Here is a 17966-nt window from a genome sequence, read left to right as displayed (position 1 = left end):
TGACTCCCATATATATTCGGACACCGGTGTATGGTTAGCGTTATGGCTTAATATCGTAGTTATTAAAAAAGGAATCGTCCTCGTTACTTTTTCCAATAATAAATCGTTTATTAACGTTATTAAAGATACATACATTAATCCGGAAAATTTACATAAATTACATAATAACAATAAACAAACGAAAGAATACCGCATTTTCGGGTCAGAACAATATTCGGACACTACGAGGAATAACATTTATTAATTAAAATTAAACGTTATATGTTCCACATTCGGCACATTAGAAATTATTTTGTTTAAATATTCTGTCGAAATGGATGCCCATTCTTCTTGAAGCCTAATTTTAAGTTCTTCTTTGGAACGAATGGGTGCCTTGCGAATCCGTTGGTTCAACTTATCCCATAAGTTTTCTATAGGGTTAAGGTCTGGTGATTGTGGAGGCGGACGAAGGACTTTGGGGCAATTATACAATAAAAATTGTTAGACGATGCGCGACTTATGTTTAGAATCATTATCCTGGTAAAATTACAAATCTTCAGCAATTCCCATTTTTTCTGCAATTTGTTTTAAATTTTGCTTTAAAAATGCTTTTTAAAATATTCAAATAAGCATCTCCTTAACCACGATGCCATCGACAAAGACTAAATTGCCGACGTCGGAAGTCGAGATCCATCCCCACACCATTAAAATGCCTCCTCCGTGTTTTTATCGTGCCCGAAAATGTGATATTCTTTCGTTTGTTTATCGCTATTATGTAATTTATGTAAATTTTTGGATCAACGTATACATCTTTAATAACATTAACAAATGACTCATTATTGGAAAAGGTAACGAAGACAATTGCTTTTTTAATAACTACGATATTAAGTCATAAAGCTAACCACACACTAGCGTCCGGATATTTCTGGGAGTCACCGTAGGTATTCTTAAACGTTCTGCGCGTCGAGAACCGAATCTAGAGAAGAAAGTAAATCATGCGTCGAGTAAATAAACATAATCGTCGATACTTGTAGATTCGTGTTACCGGAGGCGAACGTCAGGCCGAACAGCGCTGAAAGCGGTAGCGACATCGACAGCCAGGTGCGTATTTTTGTCGAACGGAATGATGTCACGCGTTGAACGTAACGTTTCGATACGCTCCGTACCCGTAAACCAGTGCTCGGCAAGATTTGCACTTTTCGGCCATTTTTCGATAAACAACCCGCACAGCCCGATCGCAGCCAATGAGCTGCCTGGAGACTCAGAACCGTGCCACTGTCACCGGTACCTGCTCAACATATTTTTGATAGCTTTCCACGTCACCCAGGGGGTACTATCGACTTATATCAACGCGTATTTAACGACATTTTTACTGGCAATACGAAATCGATTTTTCAGTTTTTCTTCATGTGCTAGGAACCTTTCAGTCCTCGTGTATAATGGTACATCACCGGCATGAACGATCTAACTTTAAGAAAACTTTTCAGTTTCAGTTATCGGATGCTTCTAACAGGTGTTATACTGCACACCAACAATCCGGAAGTGTTAGGTTTGCCCAAAAGTTTCTTTCGTAATTTGCACTCAATTATTTTGTGCGGCAGTGTTTATATAAATAGACAATCTAATTTCTTAGATGTTGTAACAGTAATCGAGCGAAATGAATCGTACACAATTCAATAACGTAACATTAGACATAAAATATCGCGTATGTATTAATTATCAATAAAACGAAAGAAACTTTTCAGACAACCTAATACTTGGCAATAATAACATTTTTCTTCTTCTATTTCCTGGATGTTTCTTTATATCCCAAGACAGATTATTCGATAATTATTAATACTTTAAAAAAAAAAAAAAAAAAAAAAAAAATCATGAAAATCACCTACTTTCAACGCTGTCACTCTGGAAACCCCCGTTAGGAATATGTTCGCAAGGTCCCGGCGAAGTGACACGGTCCTGAGCCTCGAACGGCTCCTAGGCTGCGCGCGAAACGACGCCACAAGTGGGGAGAAACCATTCGAGTTCGTAAACCGTTCGAGACGCGAGGATTTCTCGTATCGTAACCGAAATTTCGTGCTCGTAAGAAAAATTGTCTCGTTCGCATGAAATGTTACTACGCAGGCGAACAGCGTGGCCTCGCTGGGAAGACTGTACAGCGACCTCGACTCCGGCGACGACGAGGAAAGTCAGAATTCGAGATCGAACGACACGCCTATGCACGCAGCCGACGAAGTGGACGAAAGTAAATTCTTCGCGGGTGTCTTCACGTCGCAGAGATCCGAGGAAGATCTCAACGAGTATGACAACAATTTCTTACGATAGCGTTAATATTTTCCCGTGGTAAATCTTCTTTTTATTCTCTTCGATTATTCTCGTTGGTTAGGTACAACGTGTTCTTCGAGGAACTGGGTAACCTGCAATCTCAGGTTTACCTAGCTAGGTCCTCGACGGAACAGTCGTTGGTCGATCTAGTGGACTCTGTCGAGGAGCTCGCGAACGGTGCGACGAAAGACGATCCGGAAAATGATCGAACGGAGAAGGATAGCAGACCGATCAAAGTATTCGACAACATGCCATCGAACATGACGGATCAGCAGGCGTACTGCGTGGTGGCGAGCAGAGTGAAAAGTGTCATCAGTTTCGTGAAGGTCGCGTACCCGGATCTGGTCGGCGGCGATGGTCTCGGTAAGGAAGAACCGTTGCACAACAAAGACAGGTGGGTCTGTCGATCGAAGCTTCTCACGTGCGTTGAACGGGGCCTCCGCGGCGGCACGCTGATGCAAGAGGTGGTCTACGATCTCGATGCTGTAGCCTCCAACGATGTCGCCGCGGACGGTCAAGTTTCGAGCGACAAGACTTTGTGCAACTGGGACGAGAACAGGATAGGGAAGCGTTGCGGCGACGCCAAGTACTTGCACTTCGAGTCTAGATTCGAGAGCGGTAACTTGAGGAAAGTCATTCAGGTAAAATTCTAGCGGCGTTTGAGACTTTACGAATCGAAAATTGAATTCTTTCCTGTCCGTTTCCTAACAGATAGGCCCGAGAGAGTACGATCTGATCCTGACGCCGGACGTGAACAGCGGCTCCAGGCACCAGTGGTTCTATTTCGAGGTGTCGAACATGGAGGCGAATCTTGCGTACACGTTCAACATCATCAACTGCGAGAAAGCGAACTCGCAGTTCAACTTTGGGATGAAGCCGATTCTCTTCAGCGTGACCGAGGCCCAGCTAGGTAGACCAGGCTGGGTCAGAACCGGCGCCGACATCTGCTACTACCGCAACTGTTACCAGCGACCAACGAAAGGGAAGAACTACTTTACGACATCGTTCACGGTGATATTCCCTCACGCTTACGACGTTTGTTACCTAGCGTATCATTTCCCCTACACGTACAGCAAGTTGATGAGCAACATATGGAAATGGACCAAGAGGGTTCCACCGAACGCTTACTTTCGCGCAGATAATCTGTGCGAGACGTTGAACGGAAACGAGAACCCTCTGTTGACTATCACTTCTTTGGATTCGAAGAGTAATCCTATACAGGTGAGTTTAATTGCAGCAAGTTAAATACCGGGTGTCCTATTTAATTAGGTGTTATCTTAAGGGAAAGGTATAGGTATACAGTAAGGTCGATCGCACACGGACGCAATTGATCAGTTTCGAACCACTTTGAAACTAGTTGCATGCGACCGTGGATCTAGGTAAAACAAAGATAGTAGAGTAGGTCAAACAAAGAGCGCAAACGGTTTGCAACAGTAATTTCAAATCGGTTGCGCCCCTGTGCATTCGGTCTAATAGTTTGAAACACCAAAGGACCTGTGTCAGTTTGTTGTTTTTTTTTTTTTTTTCTAATCTCGTGTCTTCGAGAGTTTGTACAATCTCAACTTAAATGGGACACCCTGTATATTTACACGCGCCACGTTGGAATTTGGATCGCGTTAACATTTATCTGTTTTCCAGAATCGCAAGGTAATATTTCTGACGTCGAGGGTCCATCCAGGCGAGAGCAATGCCTCTTGGGTGATGCACGGAACCCTCGAAGCACTGCTGAGCAACAATCCCTGCGCGTCGAACTTACGCGACGACTATGTGTTCAAAATCGTCCCCATGCTGAACATCGAGGGAGTGGTGAACGGATGGTAAGTAGCGACACGTACGTCATCAGTTCGCCACTTTATGGGATCGACGACACCCGAAGGACGAGAGAAATTATTTCTGCGTCTTGAGAGTGTATTCGTACCTTTATTAATATTCAATTACACAAGTTACACATTCGCGGTGTGTTTACGCAACGGATATTTAAAGATCGATGCGACGATGACTTAATCGTAGCGATTAGAGAACTGTTTCGCGATACCGAACTACACGCGTGCCGATTGTCGTACCTCTGGATGACAGAAACGTTACGATCCATGCTTCGTTAATCGATAACATATAGCTCGTTTGGCATTCTTCGAGCTCCAATTCTTGGACCTTGTTTAAATATTGACAGAAGTTCGATCGAGAGCGTTCGGTCGAATCGTTGCACGATACTGTTCAATACTCGGATCAAAATCATCGAGAACCGGGGAGAGAGTCGATCGACTGTGAAACGTTTCGTCTTGCAGATGTACGAATAACGTTAACTAAGATGATTTACTCCGATACCTATGAAGTGGCGCTGACGGACTCCCCAACCCTACACCAATAATGATTCCAGTTAGCCTTACCAAACGATAATAGTTCGCTGTACGTTTCTTCCTGTTTCTACCTTAATGCCTGAGATCCCACGCGGACCAGTTCTCACGTTCGTGTTATTATCTACGAGCTACGAGTGAATAGCTAATAGTTAACGATACGTATACCGATAGAAGGCGACCGAAAAATAGAAAAAAATTGATCGCGACGCGGATACGCAACGTGTCCGCCAGTGCCACATGTGTGCGATTAAGGTCGATCGAATTTAATGGTCGAGTAAATGCCCTTGCGAGAACGATGTTCGACTATCGTCGAATGATCGTCGGCAGGAGGAGACCCTCTACAAATTTACAATTTCTCTCTCTCTCTCTCTCTCTCTTTCTATCTTTTGCTCTCTCGCGAGTAACCTTTTGGTCTTTTAGGATATCTTCGAATTTAATTCAAAACGTGACGACTCCCACTATCGTTTTCGAATGATCTCCAATGGCCTCGGGATCTCGTTCTCCTGCCGACCGAAAAGCTCAACGGTCGAACACGGGGGAAAAAATCCAACGAGCACTACCGATAAATTCCTCGGATCAGAACGAACGATGAGCGATGATTGACGCGAACGACACCAGCGCTACGCTGGCGGTGGCGTCCCTCGCGCGATGTGTCACGATATACACGCGATAACGTACTAATACATATCTAGTTCTTCGGGAATCTCTCTTACTTCACTTATCAACGAATAACGCGACGCTGTCTAAAGGGTTTTGAAGCGTTACTTGGACGGAGGATCTAATACTTTGCCGTTGGTGCGTACTTTAATGTTGTACCTGTAGGCCGGTTCCGCCTCTGGCAGGATCGTGCTACTGTCGTCATCCTGATCCTTCATCATCGACGACTCGGCCGCCTCCGGTTGGTCGTTCGCGTAATAGTCCTGGATGCTGTCGTACGGCCCGACCGTGTGAGCATCTTCCAACCCGTTGTTAGGGGACTCGGTCTCGGACTGGGTCTCGAAGTAATCGGCCGATTCTCGATGCTCGACTTTCATGTCGGAGGACGATCGAAGGGACGATCGATGGATCTCCCGGGTTTTCAAACCTTCGAACACGTTGTCGCTCCTAGCTTGAGGTGCCTGAGGGCTGTCGGTGAAAAGGCTCGTGATGTCCGGGAGATGATCGGGCCTGGCTTTGTCCAGTTCAGCGTTCGTGGGCTCCTCGTGGTCCTCGGTGACGACGGGCGAGGACGTCGACGGCGTTATCGGTTGCTGCTGTCGCTTGTCAGATGCGGGAACGGCCGTGGTGATCAGCCTGCCGACGACCGGGTCTTCAGGTAATTTTTCATCGACGGAACTTTCCTCTTCCGGTGTTGCGTTCTCGTCGATGTCGCTGTTGTCCTGTGTCTCGTCGTTCTTGTTGGCGTTGGTTTCCTCGTGGTCGTTGACCTGGTCGTCGCTGGCTGGCGCCAAGGTGGTTGTTATGTAGGGTCTGCGATTTCTGTAAATTAGCGGCTGGGCTTAGGGGAGTTTGTCGCTGCCTTGCCGGAGCCATAGATCTCCAAACGAGAAGGAGCAGATTTCCCTCGTTTGTAACAGCGCTGTCCAAAGTAAGTTTCGGAATTTGCCGGTAACGTTAATTGATGTTACGTTAAATGCGTACGTCTCACGCCTCACTTATGGACAGCACTTGTTTGTACTTGAAAATAGTTTTTTTTTTTTAGGTAGAACTGATCTTTAACTTATCAGGAATAAAACGTCCCATACACGATATGATCTGTCGTACGACGCCGTCTTTTGCCATTAGGAATTGGAAACACCGATCGCCGCAATTTTTATCAAAACTTTACCGAAGCAACTTCAATCGATTCCTGATATTTTTGCGATAAAATTGATATCAAAGACTACATAATCGCGGTAATATCTTGCGTCAAATATGAAAGTTTGCATCGTGAAACGTCTCGTCGTACGACAGATTTGTGGCATGCCCAACTTCTGAGGGATACGACGGCACGCGCCACAAACAATGCAACTCCCGTTCAAACGGTCGATGGGACTCGTCTAAGTCGTTGGTCATACGACAGATCGTATCGTATATGGGACGTTTAAGTTAGAAAAGAAACGAGTGATCGTAAAGTGTCGTGTGGTCGTGGTGTGTTAATGGCGTTAATCGTGGTGTGATATTATATTTAAAGCATTACTAGCGAAGAAAAGTATGAAACCATTACCTGTATAGTTCGATATTAGTGCGATGTAACTACATGTTTGACAAAATCAAACTGTATTCTATAGAACGGTAGCGTTCGCACTTTCTTAAACGTTTGCGTGTAATGTGCGGTGTGACTGTTGTCGTTTGCGAGAAGCGAGAGAAGGCGCAATCGATTACAAGCTGCGTTGCATTATTGCATTTCATTTTCGTCGTATCGTATTAATATCACCGATAGCAAGCGAGTACGTTCGCACGACACCAACGGATATCGTGCTGTTTCCCAAGTACCAATCTACTTTACTTTCTTATTCAGTCTATATTATTTCGATAAAGGGCTATCATCTGCACGGAAAAAAAAACATTCGTTCGACTACCAGACAAGATTGGGATTTTAATTTGCACGCGAACTCTTCGCGCGTAAATTATCCCTTCGAGTGCTATGGACGCATGTACGCGTCCATAGAAAGCAATCCTCTTTGCATATCTTATCGGTTTCTATCATGTAACATTTTCTTGCCCGTGCCCCATCTACATTCACCTTAGAGGAACACGTTGAAATCCTTCGATAGTCCTATCTGTTTATCTCTCTCTCTCTCTCTCTCTTTCTTTCTCTCTTTCTCTCTCTTGGCAGTTTCGTGTATTTTTGTGACAAGTATTATCTCACCTCTTACCCCTGAGTCGCAGAGACTGGAATGCTGCCGTAGTTGTAGTAGTAGCATCTTGTTTGCTCGCAGATGAAGTCCTTAACCAGAGTGCAGTCCTGCGCTTCCCAGGCTAACGTGGGCGCCACCATTGCCACGCATCCGTCGGCGCTGCCGCTGTCGCCGCTGTAACGAGAAAAGCGTCGAATTTAGAATTTAACACGTTCACGTCGGCGCGGTGGTACACGCCGCCCGATGGGACGTAGAAGTTGTGAGCCACCGGTGGCGCACGTCGCCGTGAACGTGTTAAATCAATTCGGTCCGAAGTCGTTTATCGATTCGATGCACGCGCTTCCGGATAGAGGCGCGAACCGTGGAAGGGACCTCGACAATTATCGTTCGTGATAACGAATCGTTGTCCGAGCCATTGTCTTCGTGTACACGATGCAGACGCAATCGAGTTTACTTTTGTCCGTGGCGCTTGTCTTTCTCGTTCAACTTCCGGTCCTGGCGAGACCGTTGACCCCTCGGTTCCTATCGCGTGACTCACAGGTAGATTCGGAGGTAGCGTTTCGAAGGTTACAAGATTTTCTTAGACAGCAAGGGTTGATGTTCGATTTTCTCTTCCGAGAAGAGAAAGTTTTCATTTATAAAAACCGTCTCTGCGCGTGTCGAGGTTTCTTTACGCTACACAAGTCGAGAGGGTGCGCAGCTGTGTCCCATCTTGACTTGTTTAAACAAAGTATAGGACCGACAAGGTTTCCGAGTACGTGACGAATTCTTCGTCACTGACCTCGCTTCGCTCCAGCGGTTTCTTTCGAACCATAACGACATGCCCTTCCGAATGTTTAAATAAAGTTTAGAGTCACTAGCTATTCTACTTTACCCCCTTCGTAGTTTCGCGAATCGTAAAACGTTATTTAAAGACCCGTGGAGAACGTTTCGACGGAGATTCGACGCGACGCATTGAAATATCATCTTAATAGCCGCGAGACGGGGAAGTTTATCGTCATTGAATATTTTACGGCTTGAATTCATTACCTTTCGCGCGCTACTCGTTGAGGCTCTGTGCCGGGTGGAACGTCGGCGGGTCTGTTGCCAGGTCGCCTCAACATGTAGTCGAAGGTGGCGTTGAAGGGCAGGCCTGTGCTCATCCACAGGAACATGTCTGTGCCCAATTTGTTGCCCGATGTCCAGAAATCGTACTTTACGTAACCGGCGTTCTTCAAGTACTGCGTCATCGTGTCGGCTTTTTCTTTCGTCTCGAACGAAGCCAGCTGGAGACCCAGGGAACGACAATATTGGTAGGCCAGGAAGTAATTCAGTTCAGGGCTGTAAGGGTTCATCCTTGACACGAAGTACTGCACGCCGTCCAGCTGGATAGTTGTGATTCTTTGAGCTGAAAATCGATGTTTCACGAGTCAAACTTGCACCAGTGCTGTAAGAGTCTGAACGAAAAATAAGGCACGGTGATTCGAACGCACGATCCTCGGATCCACAGTCGACCGCTTTTACCTACAAGACCAATCCCGTACCCTACGTTTCGTGTTCTCGTTTGACTACTTGTTGTTGGGTATGGGAGGCGCGGATACTACAGTACTTTACGAGTAAGTCAAGCGTATATAATGTTCTGTGTCGCATGGAACAACTCGCGTATTTTCTTTCACAGTTCTTTGTATCGTAAATAACGAACGGATGTCGTTAGGCAATTCGTGTTACGAACATGGAACATCGCTCTCTGTTCTGAAAGGGTTGATTTACGCGCATATGCCGGGGCAAGTGTTTTTTAATAGGTTCAACGAGCACTACAAGCCTGCGAGTATTTATATCACCTTTCTTTCTACTTCGCGTATGGGTTACGCTATTGTTGCGTTATATCGCTTAATGAATTCGAATTCGACTAATTAAAAAATTACAGCGTGTCTAATTGACGCCAGTTTGCGACGATGCGATGCGTTCAACGCACAAGCGCGCGAAGATATACGCAGTATACATATAGACGAGTTCCTAATTTCTAAGTATTTCGATACAACATCGAGATAAATGGTCCCTCGAACGAATAAATAACGAACGAATTCATTTAAGGAGCTTGGAAAAATGGGAAAAAATTAAACTTTTTTCTTTTAATTTCTTTTCTTTTTTCTTTTAATTAAAATTTAAGCGATTCTGAACAGTTCCGTGCACACAATTGAATTTAGAGTACTGGAAGTGGTAACAAAAATTGTTTGAAAACCTTGTTCCCAATGTTTTGATTCCCAAAAATCCCATCACCTTTTCTTCGATAATTGAACTTCGTTATCACTTCCAGTGCTCGAAATTCGATTCTGTTTACAAAGAACTGTTCAGAATCGCTTAAATATTAGTAACAAGAATTCTTTTAAAAGTGATTTTTTTTTTTTTTCATTTTTTGATGTTTCAAGCCCCTTTAAATACGTTTCCAAATAAATATTTATTCTTTTTTTATTTCGTCGTCGCATGTGCCAACGTATCGCGGGTACGCTCGAGCGGGTGTCTTTCGATTCAACTGGTAGAATGCGATCGATCGAGTGTCGCGAGCTCCCAACAGAACCGGACGAATACAGAAGGAAATTCCTTTCTCGTTACCGTATTATCTCATCGAGGCACGTCTCCGTCGTTGACTTCCGACCAGGCCACGAATGGCAGTCCCAGACACAGGAAAATCGTCGCGTGAATTCTAATCTGCCTGGTATCCTATTTCAGTAGCGCAACGGGGAACCGTTACGACTAGAAAGGCGCGCGAATAATCGCGTCTGTTAATTTTTCGAACGCGTACCGCAAAACGCGAGGCTGTTTAGAAACGTCATTGTCGACGTCGCGAATAGTCTCGCCACGCCAATTCCGTACTTGCATCGCGGCGCTATCCATCTTTTTCTTCCTCGTTGATCACGGAACGAATGGTAATCGTGGTAAAGAAGTACGATGTTTACAGAGGTACGTCGGACGCTCGATGGCGTCCGATGGTTCAACGCGCGCGCAGCTCGGAGTCATTCCCTGGCACGATTTTAATTTACCTTCGGTTGTGTACACTTCACCGACGCCATCGTTTCAGCCGGCTTCGCAATGACTCTATACGTTACGATAACCGACGTGTTCGCACGATTCGCGCACCGTGCGTGCGAGTTCGTCGAACTTCTACGGCTATTTGGTTAACTGTAGTTACGAATTATGACTCGTTTAGGCGTTCGTATAGCCTCGAGGAACGACGTGTCGCGTATTAATTTTACGTCTTCGCTCGGTACGTAAGGACGACCTCGTGGTTTTGAATAAAATTTACGAGCGATCGCGCGACGAGGAATAACACAACGCGCAGCAGAGGGTAAACGTGGGAACGAGTGCGAGCGTAATTAGCGAACCGTAACCGTAGGAATTAGCGAAAATCGCGCGAACGAAATAAAATCACGCGGAGACGTTCACGGGGTGCACGCGATGCAAAAATGTTCCGGATCGTGAAACCGGCGGCGCAGGTGGTGGTAAACGACCTGAAGGCCTTGAGACGTCTGACGCCAGTGTTCCCGCGAAACAAGACGCTTGCCAGAACGCTTCGAGTCGCGATTTAATTCACGAATTACACGTGTATTGCCATTGAGACTTTGGGCCGAATAAGAAATATGAAAACTTCAAAGTATCGTCTACGATATAAACAAAAATCGCTCGGTGTAGCACTAATGCGATAAGAACGAATCGAGAATGACGGACCGGTAACGATCTTCTCTTCGGGTTTCGAGTGTACCGGATGTTTGTGTCGATGTTTGGGAGAAAGAAACGTACGAGAGAAAATACAGCAAACTTCGATGCACGCGTGTGGCAATCCCAGACACGCGAAAGTCGTCGCGTGAATTCTATTCTGCTCGGTATCCTATATCGATGGCGACTCATCGACTCGATGAAGGATCGACGAGAGCGAACCTATGAACTCCATACGTTCCCGAAAGATAAAGAACGCGATCGTTTGACTACAGCGAGAAAGTAAAGCCGACGCGGGTCCACGGATATCCAACGATCCAACATCGAGATCGACCATCGATCCAGAGGAACGAACGACGCTCGTTGCGGTAGATAGTCGACGAGGTGCTACTAACCTGAGGCGAAGGCCGCGACGGCCAGCAGCAGCAGAGCGATTTTCATGTTGCCGTGTGTCGGTTAATCGATCAAAAGCAGCCGTTTCCGTTTCCGACTCTCGGAATACACCGGATGTTAGTGTTAGGGTCGCGTTCTCGAACTGGCCTCGCGCTGCGCCGTGGGCCCCCTTAAGAGTCTTCTGCCCGGATCCCGGAGGAGGGGGTCGTTGAAGATGATTCACTGGCCAACCTAGAGCAGGACGAGCGAGCCCGCGAAGGGACGCGGGTGCGAGCGGGACGGCGAGTACGTGCCGACGGGGGATACAAACCGATCCGAAATGTAATTTACCTCTTCTTTGGTCGTGCGAAAAAATCGGCGAGGTGACGGGGTCGTAAAAAAAGGACGGTTCCAGAAGGGAACGCCGAGGGCCCGGAGGGTTAGAGAGGACGGCGACAGTGCGTTCGTTGACACGGCTCCGTGCGCGCGAACTTTGCTCAGAGGAACTTTGCTCAGAGAAACTTTGCTCAGAGGAACTTTGCTCGGAGGAACTTGGCTCGGAGGATCGGTATCGAAGTTCGGCGAATCGCTGGACCGAGGTCGAGATTCCTGGATGACTGTACGAACTCGATACCGTTCAAATAGCGAACGAACGGTCGAAAAACGCTTTCTACGTCGATCGCGTACAACGTCGAGTCACCTCTTTCGTTTGATGTATTTCACGGGCGTGAAATTCGCGCGATGAAAAGGAATTCGACGCATGGGTACTCCCCTGGAACGTGATTGAAGTCGCTCTTTCGCGCTCGGTCGAATCGGGGAAGAGGTCTCGGACTGCGCGTCGCATTTCGAGAGCGAAGAACGAAACGTGAATGTAGTTTACTGGACGAAGATCGTTTGTTGCTGGAACTCCGTGCTCCGCGCTATTTGGAGTGCCGGTGCGAGCTATTAATAACGTGGCCGTGTCGTTTGGTTTGTTTTACGTCGAACGTCGCGGTCGATGGAATTCGCCGCGGCGTTCCTTCACGGTCCTCGTTCTCTTCAATGGAATTGTATCGACGGCCTGACGCAAAAAAGACCCCGGTTTCAAGGTAGACTTCGTTACCGAGCTTCGCATACCATCCCTCAAAATCTCTGTTCCCCATCCGAAACGATGTCATCGGTCGACGATTAACGACGTAATGTTCCAAGCTGTCGCCGAGGAACGCGTATCGCCGGCTTAAACGATACCGAGCATCTTTCGATAGGGCTACCGTGTGCGTCGTCGTTTCGCCGTAAAGGTTGTTTTCGTCTCATTCGAATATCTTCGGTGAGACGTTTCGCTCTAGAATTTTAACGTTGTAAATTTCATCGGGCTGCGTTGATTGCCCGAGGAGGCTTGCACGGCCGTGATCGAGGAGCATTACGGGAACGATTCGCGCGCTCGATATATCGCACGGTGATCGAAGTGACGGTGGAATCCCCCTGAAAGTCGGTACGCCGGGCGTGCAGGGGTTTGAACCGGTTCCCTTGTTAAGCCTTTGGCGCCGTCTATTCTTATTCCCTCGGTCTTTCCGCGCTTAGTTTTTTTTTCGCCATTGGCATTGAACGACCGCCATTAAAAGAGGCATCTTTGTCTTCTGAAAAACGTATAATTGTTTTGCAATCGTTCAAACGTATCCAGCTAACTTTTACCGGTTTTAATGCGCACCTGTATTCGACGAGGCGCTTCGTAACCGCGGCGCTTAATTATCCCAATGCCGAGCGAGACCGGTAATAGACCGTGCCAGTTACGATACCGCGAAGATAACTGAAATCTCGGCTCCTCGAGGAACGATTTTCATCTTAATGCATCGGTGGACGTTGGCACCTTAACGTAGCAACCGCGATCAACGCCGCACGAGATTCCATCTTGCAGCGTCTTCGTCGTGGGCCCGTTCTTGGGACCATATCGACGGTGCAGGCCGCAAAAAGGCTCGTATCTCAAGGTAGGCTTCATTTCTGACCACGTCTTCTCTCGTTCGAGTGATCACCTGCCCCTGGAATACATCTCGCGGTCTTGACTTTTCTCGTCTTCCAACGAACCTCGCGACTCGCCGCCGGCTTGCTTTGGTTACGATACGCAACCAGTATCGGAGTAGAGTAAAGTCTCCTTAACCCATTCGAAACCGATCGCACACAGTGTGTGCAATTGATGTCCGAGGCTATAGGACCGGTTGCACACCGTGTGTGCAATATTAATAATGACCGTTATTCCGAGTAAAGTAGTCGTCGAGATCAAACAAAATTTGGCATTGGTTTTGTTGCGTACAAAAAAAATATTTCGAATGAGTTAAATGCACTAGCTCGGGTCCGGGTTGGTGCATTTATCATAGAGTTCGTCTATTTTCTGATGTTAAAGAATAGGACAGAGCGAAGATACCGAAATAATAAAAACAGTTTTATCGTTGCATTAACGTTGTCTGGCCGAGATATCCGATCCCGGATCGTGTTACTCTACTCGGCGATCGAACTCGTGGATCCCTCAAGGGGTACACTCTCCAGTGGTGGAGATGGTTTCTGTGCATTTATCGCAGAGAAATTTGTCCATCGAAGATGACTTTTACTGTACTGCCTCGGGTAAGAAATCCTTTGCCGATCTTTCTTCTTCTTTTTTCGACTAACGTCCGATCGACTCGATATCCTGCGATCGTTGCTGGATCCACCGATCCAAAGGACGAGAAGAATCCTGACGAATCCGATATTCTCGTTCCTTGCTGTCGTCGCGATCGCAAAGGACGCGCGTCAATTTCTTCGCTCGTAACGGCTTACGCGTGTAGACGAGTACTAGCAACTATTTTTTCAATCGCGATAACTCAATGGGACAGGTTCGAACGCATACCAAGTGCTCGTGTCGCGTTACAGGAAACCGATACTCGGCGTATAATTATTTCGTATCTTTGTTATCGCGCGTAGTAATTAAACTTCCTTTCGTTTACTTTTCGTTCAGCGAATCGTCGTGCTCGTTATCGCGTTGTCAGCCATAGGTATTTCAAGTTCACGACTTTCCCCTCTTCCGCACTGGAATCGCGGGTAGAATTCCAGGTACGAATTCACCGTAACCGTGCGTTTCGTTAACAAACAAGGTTGCTTTTATCTCTCGCGAACCGTCGAAAAGCAAAAAGAAAAGGGAACAGGAGCGCGCTCGGATCTAGTATGTTCCCGAGTCCCGCGGCTCGTTGCGTGGGTCACGTTTCGCTGTTACATTGGCGCAGGTCAGTTTAGCAGGTCGAATTCTTAGCGACGCATTCTCATGGGAACGCAGCCAGAGCGTACACTCGTGCGCACTTGGGTCCGGCGATGCCTACGGGGTCTCTGTCCGTGGCCATATATCGGCGAGTGAAACGAAAGCAGAAGCTCGATCCTGGATAAACAAGCGATCCTCCACCACCTTCCTCTGTTCCCTCGTCCTCGTTCCACCTTTTTGCTCGGTCTTCTTCGCGCAAACGGGACGCTAGGAACAACTTCTCACAGCCGAGTCAAGGGACTTGGTCCTTTTTTGTCGAAACAAAAGCAAAGAAACGGCAGGCTCGGGGCTGCAGGCAACGCTGTCGCTGGATGAAGAGGAAGAAGAGAAGAAGAAGAAGAAGTAGAAGAAGATGAAGAAAGTCGAGGATAAGAAGGAGCGTTGGTAGAAGCAGGTAAAGGAAGAGTAGAGAGGATGCTACAGGAGGATTCTCGAGGTCTATTTCAGGCCCTGCCAGCAATCGCTATGTAAGGCCCCCTGTTCGTTCTATCTTTCTCCCTACTCCCTGGGGAAGAGGGCCCTCTGTTCTTCTGCGCGTTGCTTTCCGTCACTTTTTCTCCCAGGTTCTCTTTCTCGTTCGTTCCCTGGCCACGGAACAAACTCCTCGGTTTTAGCCCGCGAATAGCCTCGGCGTTCGAGACGATCGGAGGAGCCGTACTGCCCCGAAGGCTTCGGCGCCGTCGACTCCTTCCATTTTGATACTTCTAGGAGACAGTGATCCTCATCGTTCTGCCTTTCTCGATAGCCTCGATGTCGAAGCGTTGTTCTTCGATACGTTTCTCTCCGATCCTACGACTCGTGGATACCAAACAACTTGCCTATGCCAATTGTTTATAGAACGTCCCGAACTCTGTTAGTTCCTCGCGACCTGTTTATCCTGTTATCAACGCGTTCGCGCCGGCGCTGCTATTTGCGATTCTCACCATCGGGCGGCGCGACGGTACACGCCGTCCGATAATACGCGAGTGTGAGCCACCGGTGGTACACGCCGGCGTGAACGGTGTAAAAGAACACCGGCTGCAAAGCTCGATCCATCGTGCGAGAAAGGGTTGAGAACACAGCCGCATCAGCAAAGCCGAGTTCGTTCGAGACGCGGCGCATCGATTACGTACCCACGCCTCGTTATGCGCCACGCTGTGCCCCGTCCATATATTTAGACAGTGCCCATCTCTCGGGATTTAATGCGATTATACAGCCCCGCGAATCGCTGCAGGAAAGAGCGAAAACCGACGCGGGGAGACACGCGATCTCCGGCGTGCTCGCCAAAGAGGTGGTCCCGAGAAGAGGACGCATCGCGACCACCTCTCGTTCCCTTCGACGAAAGCATGGAACGCAACGACGCGGCCGCGGTACACATGCGATCGCCGATAGAATGCAGAAATGGATGATAATAACAGCCGTAGCCCCGCGTACGGTCATTAAATGCGCCTCGGGCTGTGCCCACCATTTTACTTGGGCCCCCTGTTCTTTGCCTCTGTTACGCGCCCCCGGGCCGTGCGACGGAGTGACCTAGAACCTGAAACCGTGAACCTCCGATGCGCTGCTTTGCGGTTACAGGGTCGAAACGAGACTCCTGCCGTCCTTAGAATATTATCGAGGGTTTCCCAAAGTAGCCTTCGACGTTTTAAGGTTTTACGGGAGGGCGCCGCGACAAAAACTAGCTACCAGTATTTATCGAGACGACATTTTGCAAGTTTGAACCTTTACGCAGTGTTTGTAAACCAAAAAATGTACGAAAAAATTGTTGTTTGCATTCTTGGATCCTTTTCATTCTTTTGGAATCGTTTTCTTTTCTATTGCAAAGAAGAATTGTTTAAGGATTTGTTTGTTTACACCATTGAATTCAGCATCGAGAACTAAATAAAAGTACGAAGTTTCAAAATTTTGGTAGCTAGTTTTGATCACCCTCCTTTGATATTAGGTGAACCCTCTACCAATGAAAACTCTCGTCCCGCGGATTTCTGTGGAGCGTTTCGACTACTAGGAACTATCAATTTAGCCCACGTTAGAGACAGCTCGTCGAATGTTCGCTTCGTTAGATCCTCGTCTCGTTTTTTCAATTTTATTTCAGGCCACGATTCCGCTTCGACCGTTCTTCTCTCTTTGCCTCGCGTTATATAGTTTCTCGGTATTGCACGGGGTTACCCAGAAGAATTCCACTCCGTGGAACTATGCCCACAGTACGGCCCAGACGGTCGGGCCTCTAAATTAAATCTCGTTCCGGATAGGCGCGAAATCTATTCCCGGCTCGCGCTGGGACCATTCGTTTGGCAACGGAAATCTCAAATGAAATCTCAGGATTTATTCGATTGGTTTCTTGGCCGTGGGTAAAGCGCGAGGAAGAGATATTTCGCTACGCGTGCTCGAAAGCGGTCACGGTCGAGGTAAATTGGTTTTCGATGACGGAGCACGAATGACGTCGGCATAAAATCGCCCGTACGTCCACGGATAATCGCGTTGCGATTTTCTGGTCGCTCGTCCTTGGAGTTTAGCGTTTCCGGATCAAGGAACACCGTTACTATTCGGTAATCTTTTATTAGTGGGACCGAGAGGTAATCAAAATTTTTGTTTGCCGACGAGAAACGTTTATTTATTATAGAAATTTTAAACAGAATTAAATAGAAATTGAATAGAACTTTTTGATGATACCATTAACAGATGTGAGACATTTTTTTTTTTTTTTAGTAGCGATGATTCAGTTTGAAAGAGTAACAAAAATCATCAAAGTATTATTATTTAATATTAGATCACACTCTGTTCCACTCGCGAAAATGAAATTCGCGGTGGATGGTATTACATATATAGTAAAAAGCCGGCGTTTACGTTCTCCAAGGAATCGATCGCAAGGGGGCTGCTCTCGGCTAGAAGAAACGGTCGTTCCAGGGCGCAGAGGAGTCGGCGAGTGAATTCCGCTCGCCCTCTTTCCCGGGTATTCGTAAAAAACGGCGGCTCTGTCGAGGCCTTGGTTTCGCGAAGGAATGCAAATCGGGACTGGTCACGAGTATTCTAATGCGCGGTTAGCCCTTCGGCCAGCCACGATCCAGAACGAATGTCACTCGGTCCTTCGCTATCGCTGACGCTATAAAGATACTCGCATGCTCCTGTCGCCGTGCTCCTGTTGCCGGTCGCGCGTGCAACCTT

The 17966-nt window shown here is 47.3% G+C and overlaps 2 protein-coding genes across 10 annotated transcripts in view; one reads left to right on the top strand and one right to left on the bottom strand.

The window, feature by feature from the left end:
* Positions 1-17966, top strand: part of LOC128890693 (cytosolic carboxypeptidase 1-like) — a 32767-nt gene that overhangs the window by 7963 nt on the left and 6838 nt on the right. For all 8 annotated transcript variants that reach the window (XR_008460655.1, XM_054149408.1, XM_054149406.1 and 5 more), the window contains 5 exons: positions 1014-1080; positions 2101-2276; positions 2363-2942; positions 3013-3522; positions 3940-4118. Coding sequence is in view for 7 of the 8 variants with exons in the window: in XM_054149408.1 (XP_054005383.1) it covers positions 1014-1080; positions 2101-2276; positions 2363-2942; positions 3013-3522; positions 3940-4118 (1512 nt within the window). In the remaining variant the exon portion in view is untranslated. The remainder of the gene's footprint in view (positions 1-1013; positions 1081-2100; positions 2277-2362; positions 2943-3012; positions 3523-3939; positions 4119-17966) is intronic.
* LOC128890699 (uncharacterized) lies at positions 4166-12104 on the bottom strand. 2 transcript variants are annotated; one of them, XM_054149427.1, is made up of 4 exons: positions 11587-12103; positions 8528-8885; positions 7517-7672; positions 4166-6137 (listed from the first exon to the last, which is right to left on the bottom strand). In XM_054149427.1, exons 1-4 carry the CDS (start codon positions 11630-11632, stop codon positions 5420-5422), a joined length of 1278 nt encoding a protein of 425 aa, XP_054005402.1. In that variant the 5' UTR covers positions 11633-12103; the 3' UTR covers positions 4166-5419. The 2 variants fall into 2 exon arrangements, with proteins under 2 accessions (XP_054005402.1, XP_054005403.1); XM_054149428.1 differs by having other exon boundaries at positions 6001-6137; positions 7510-7672; positions 11587-12104.

This window comes from Hylaeus anthracinus, unplaced genomic scaffold, assembly GCF_026225885.1.
Source record: "Hylaeus anthracinus isolate JK02 unplaced genomic scaffold, UHH_iyHylAnth1.0_haploid 12001, whole genome shotgun sequence".
In the NCBI taxonomy this organism is placed as follows: domain Eukaryota; kingdom Metazoa; phylum Arthropoda; class Insecta; order Hymenoptera; family Colletidae; genus Hylaeus; species Hylaeus anthracinus.
This window is presented reverse-complemented; position numbering and strand designations above follow the sequence as displayed.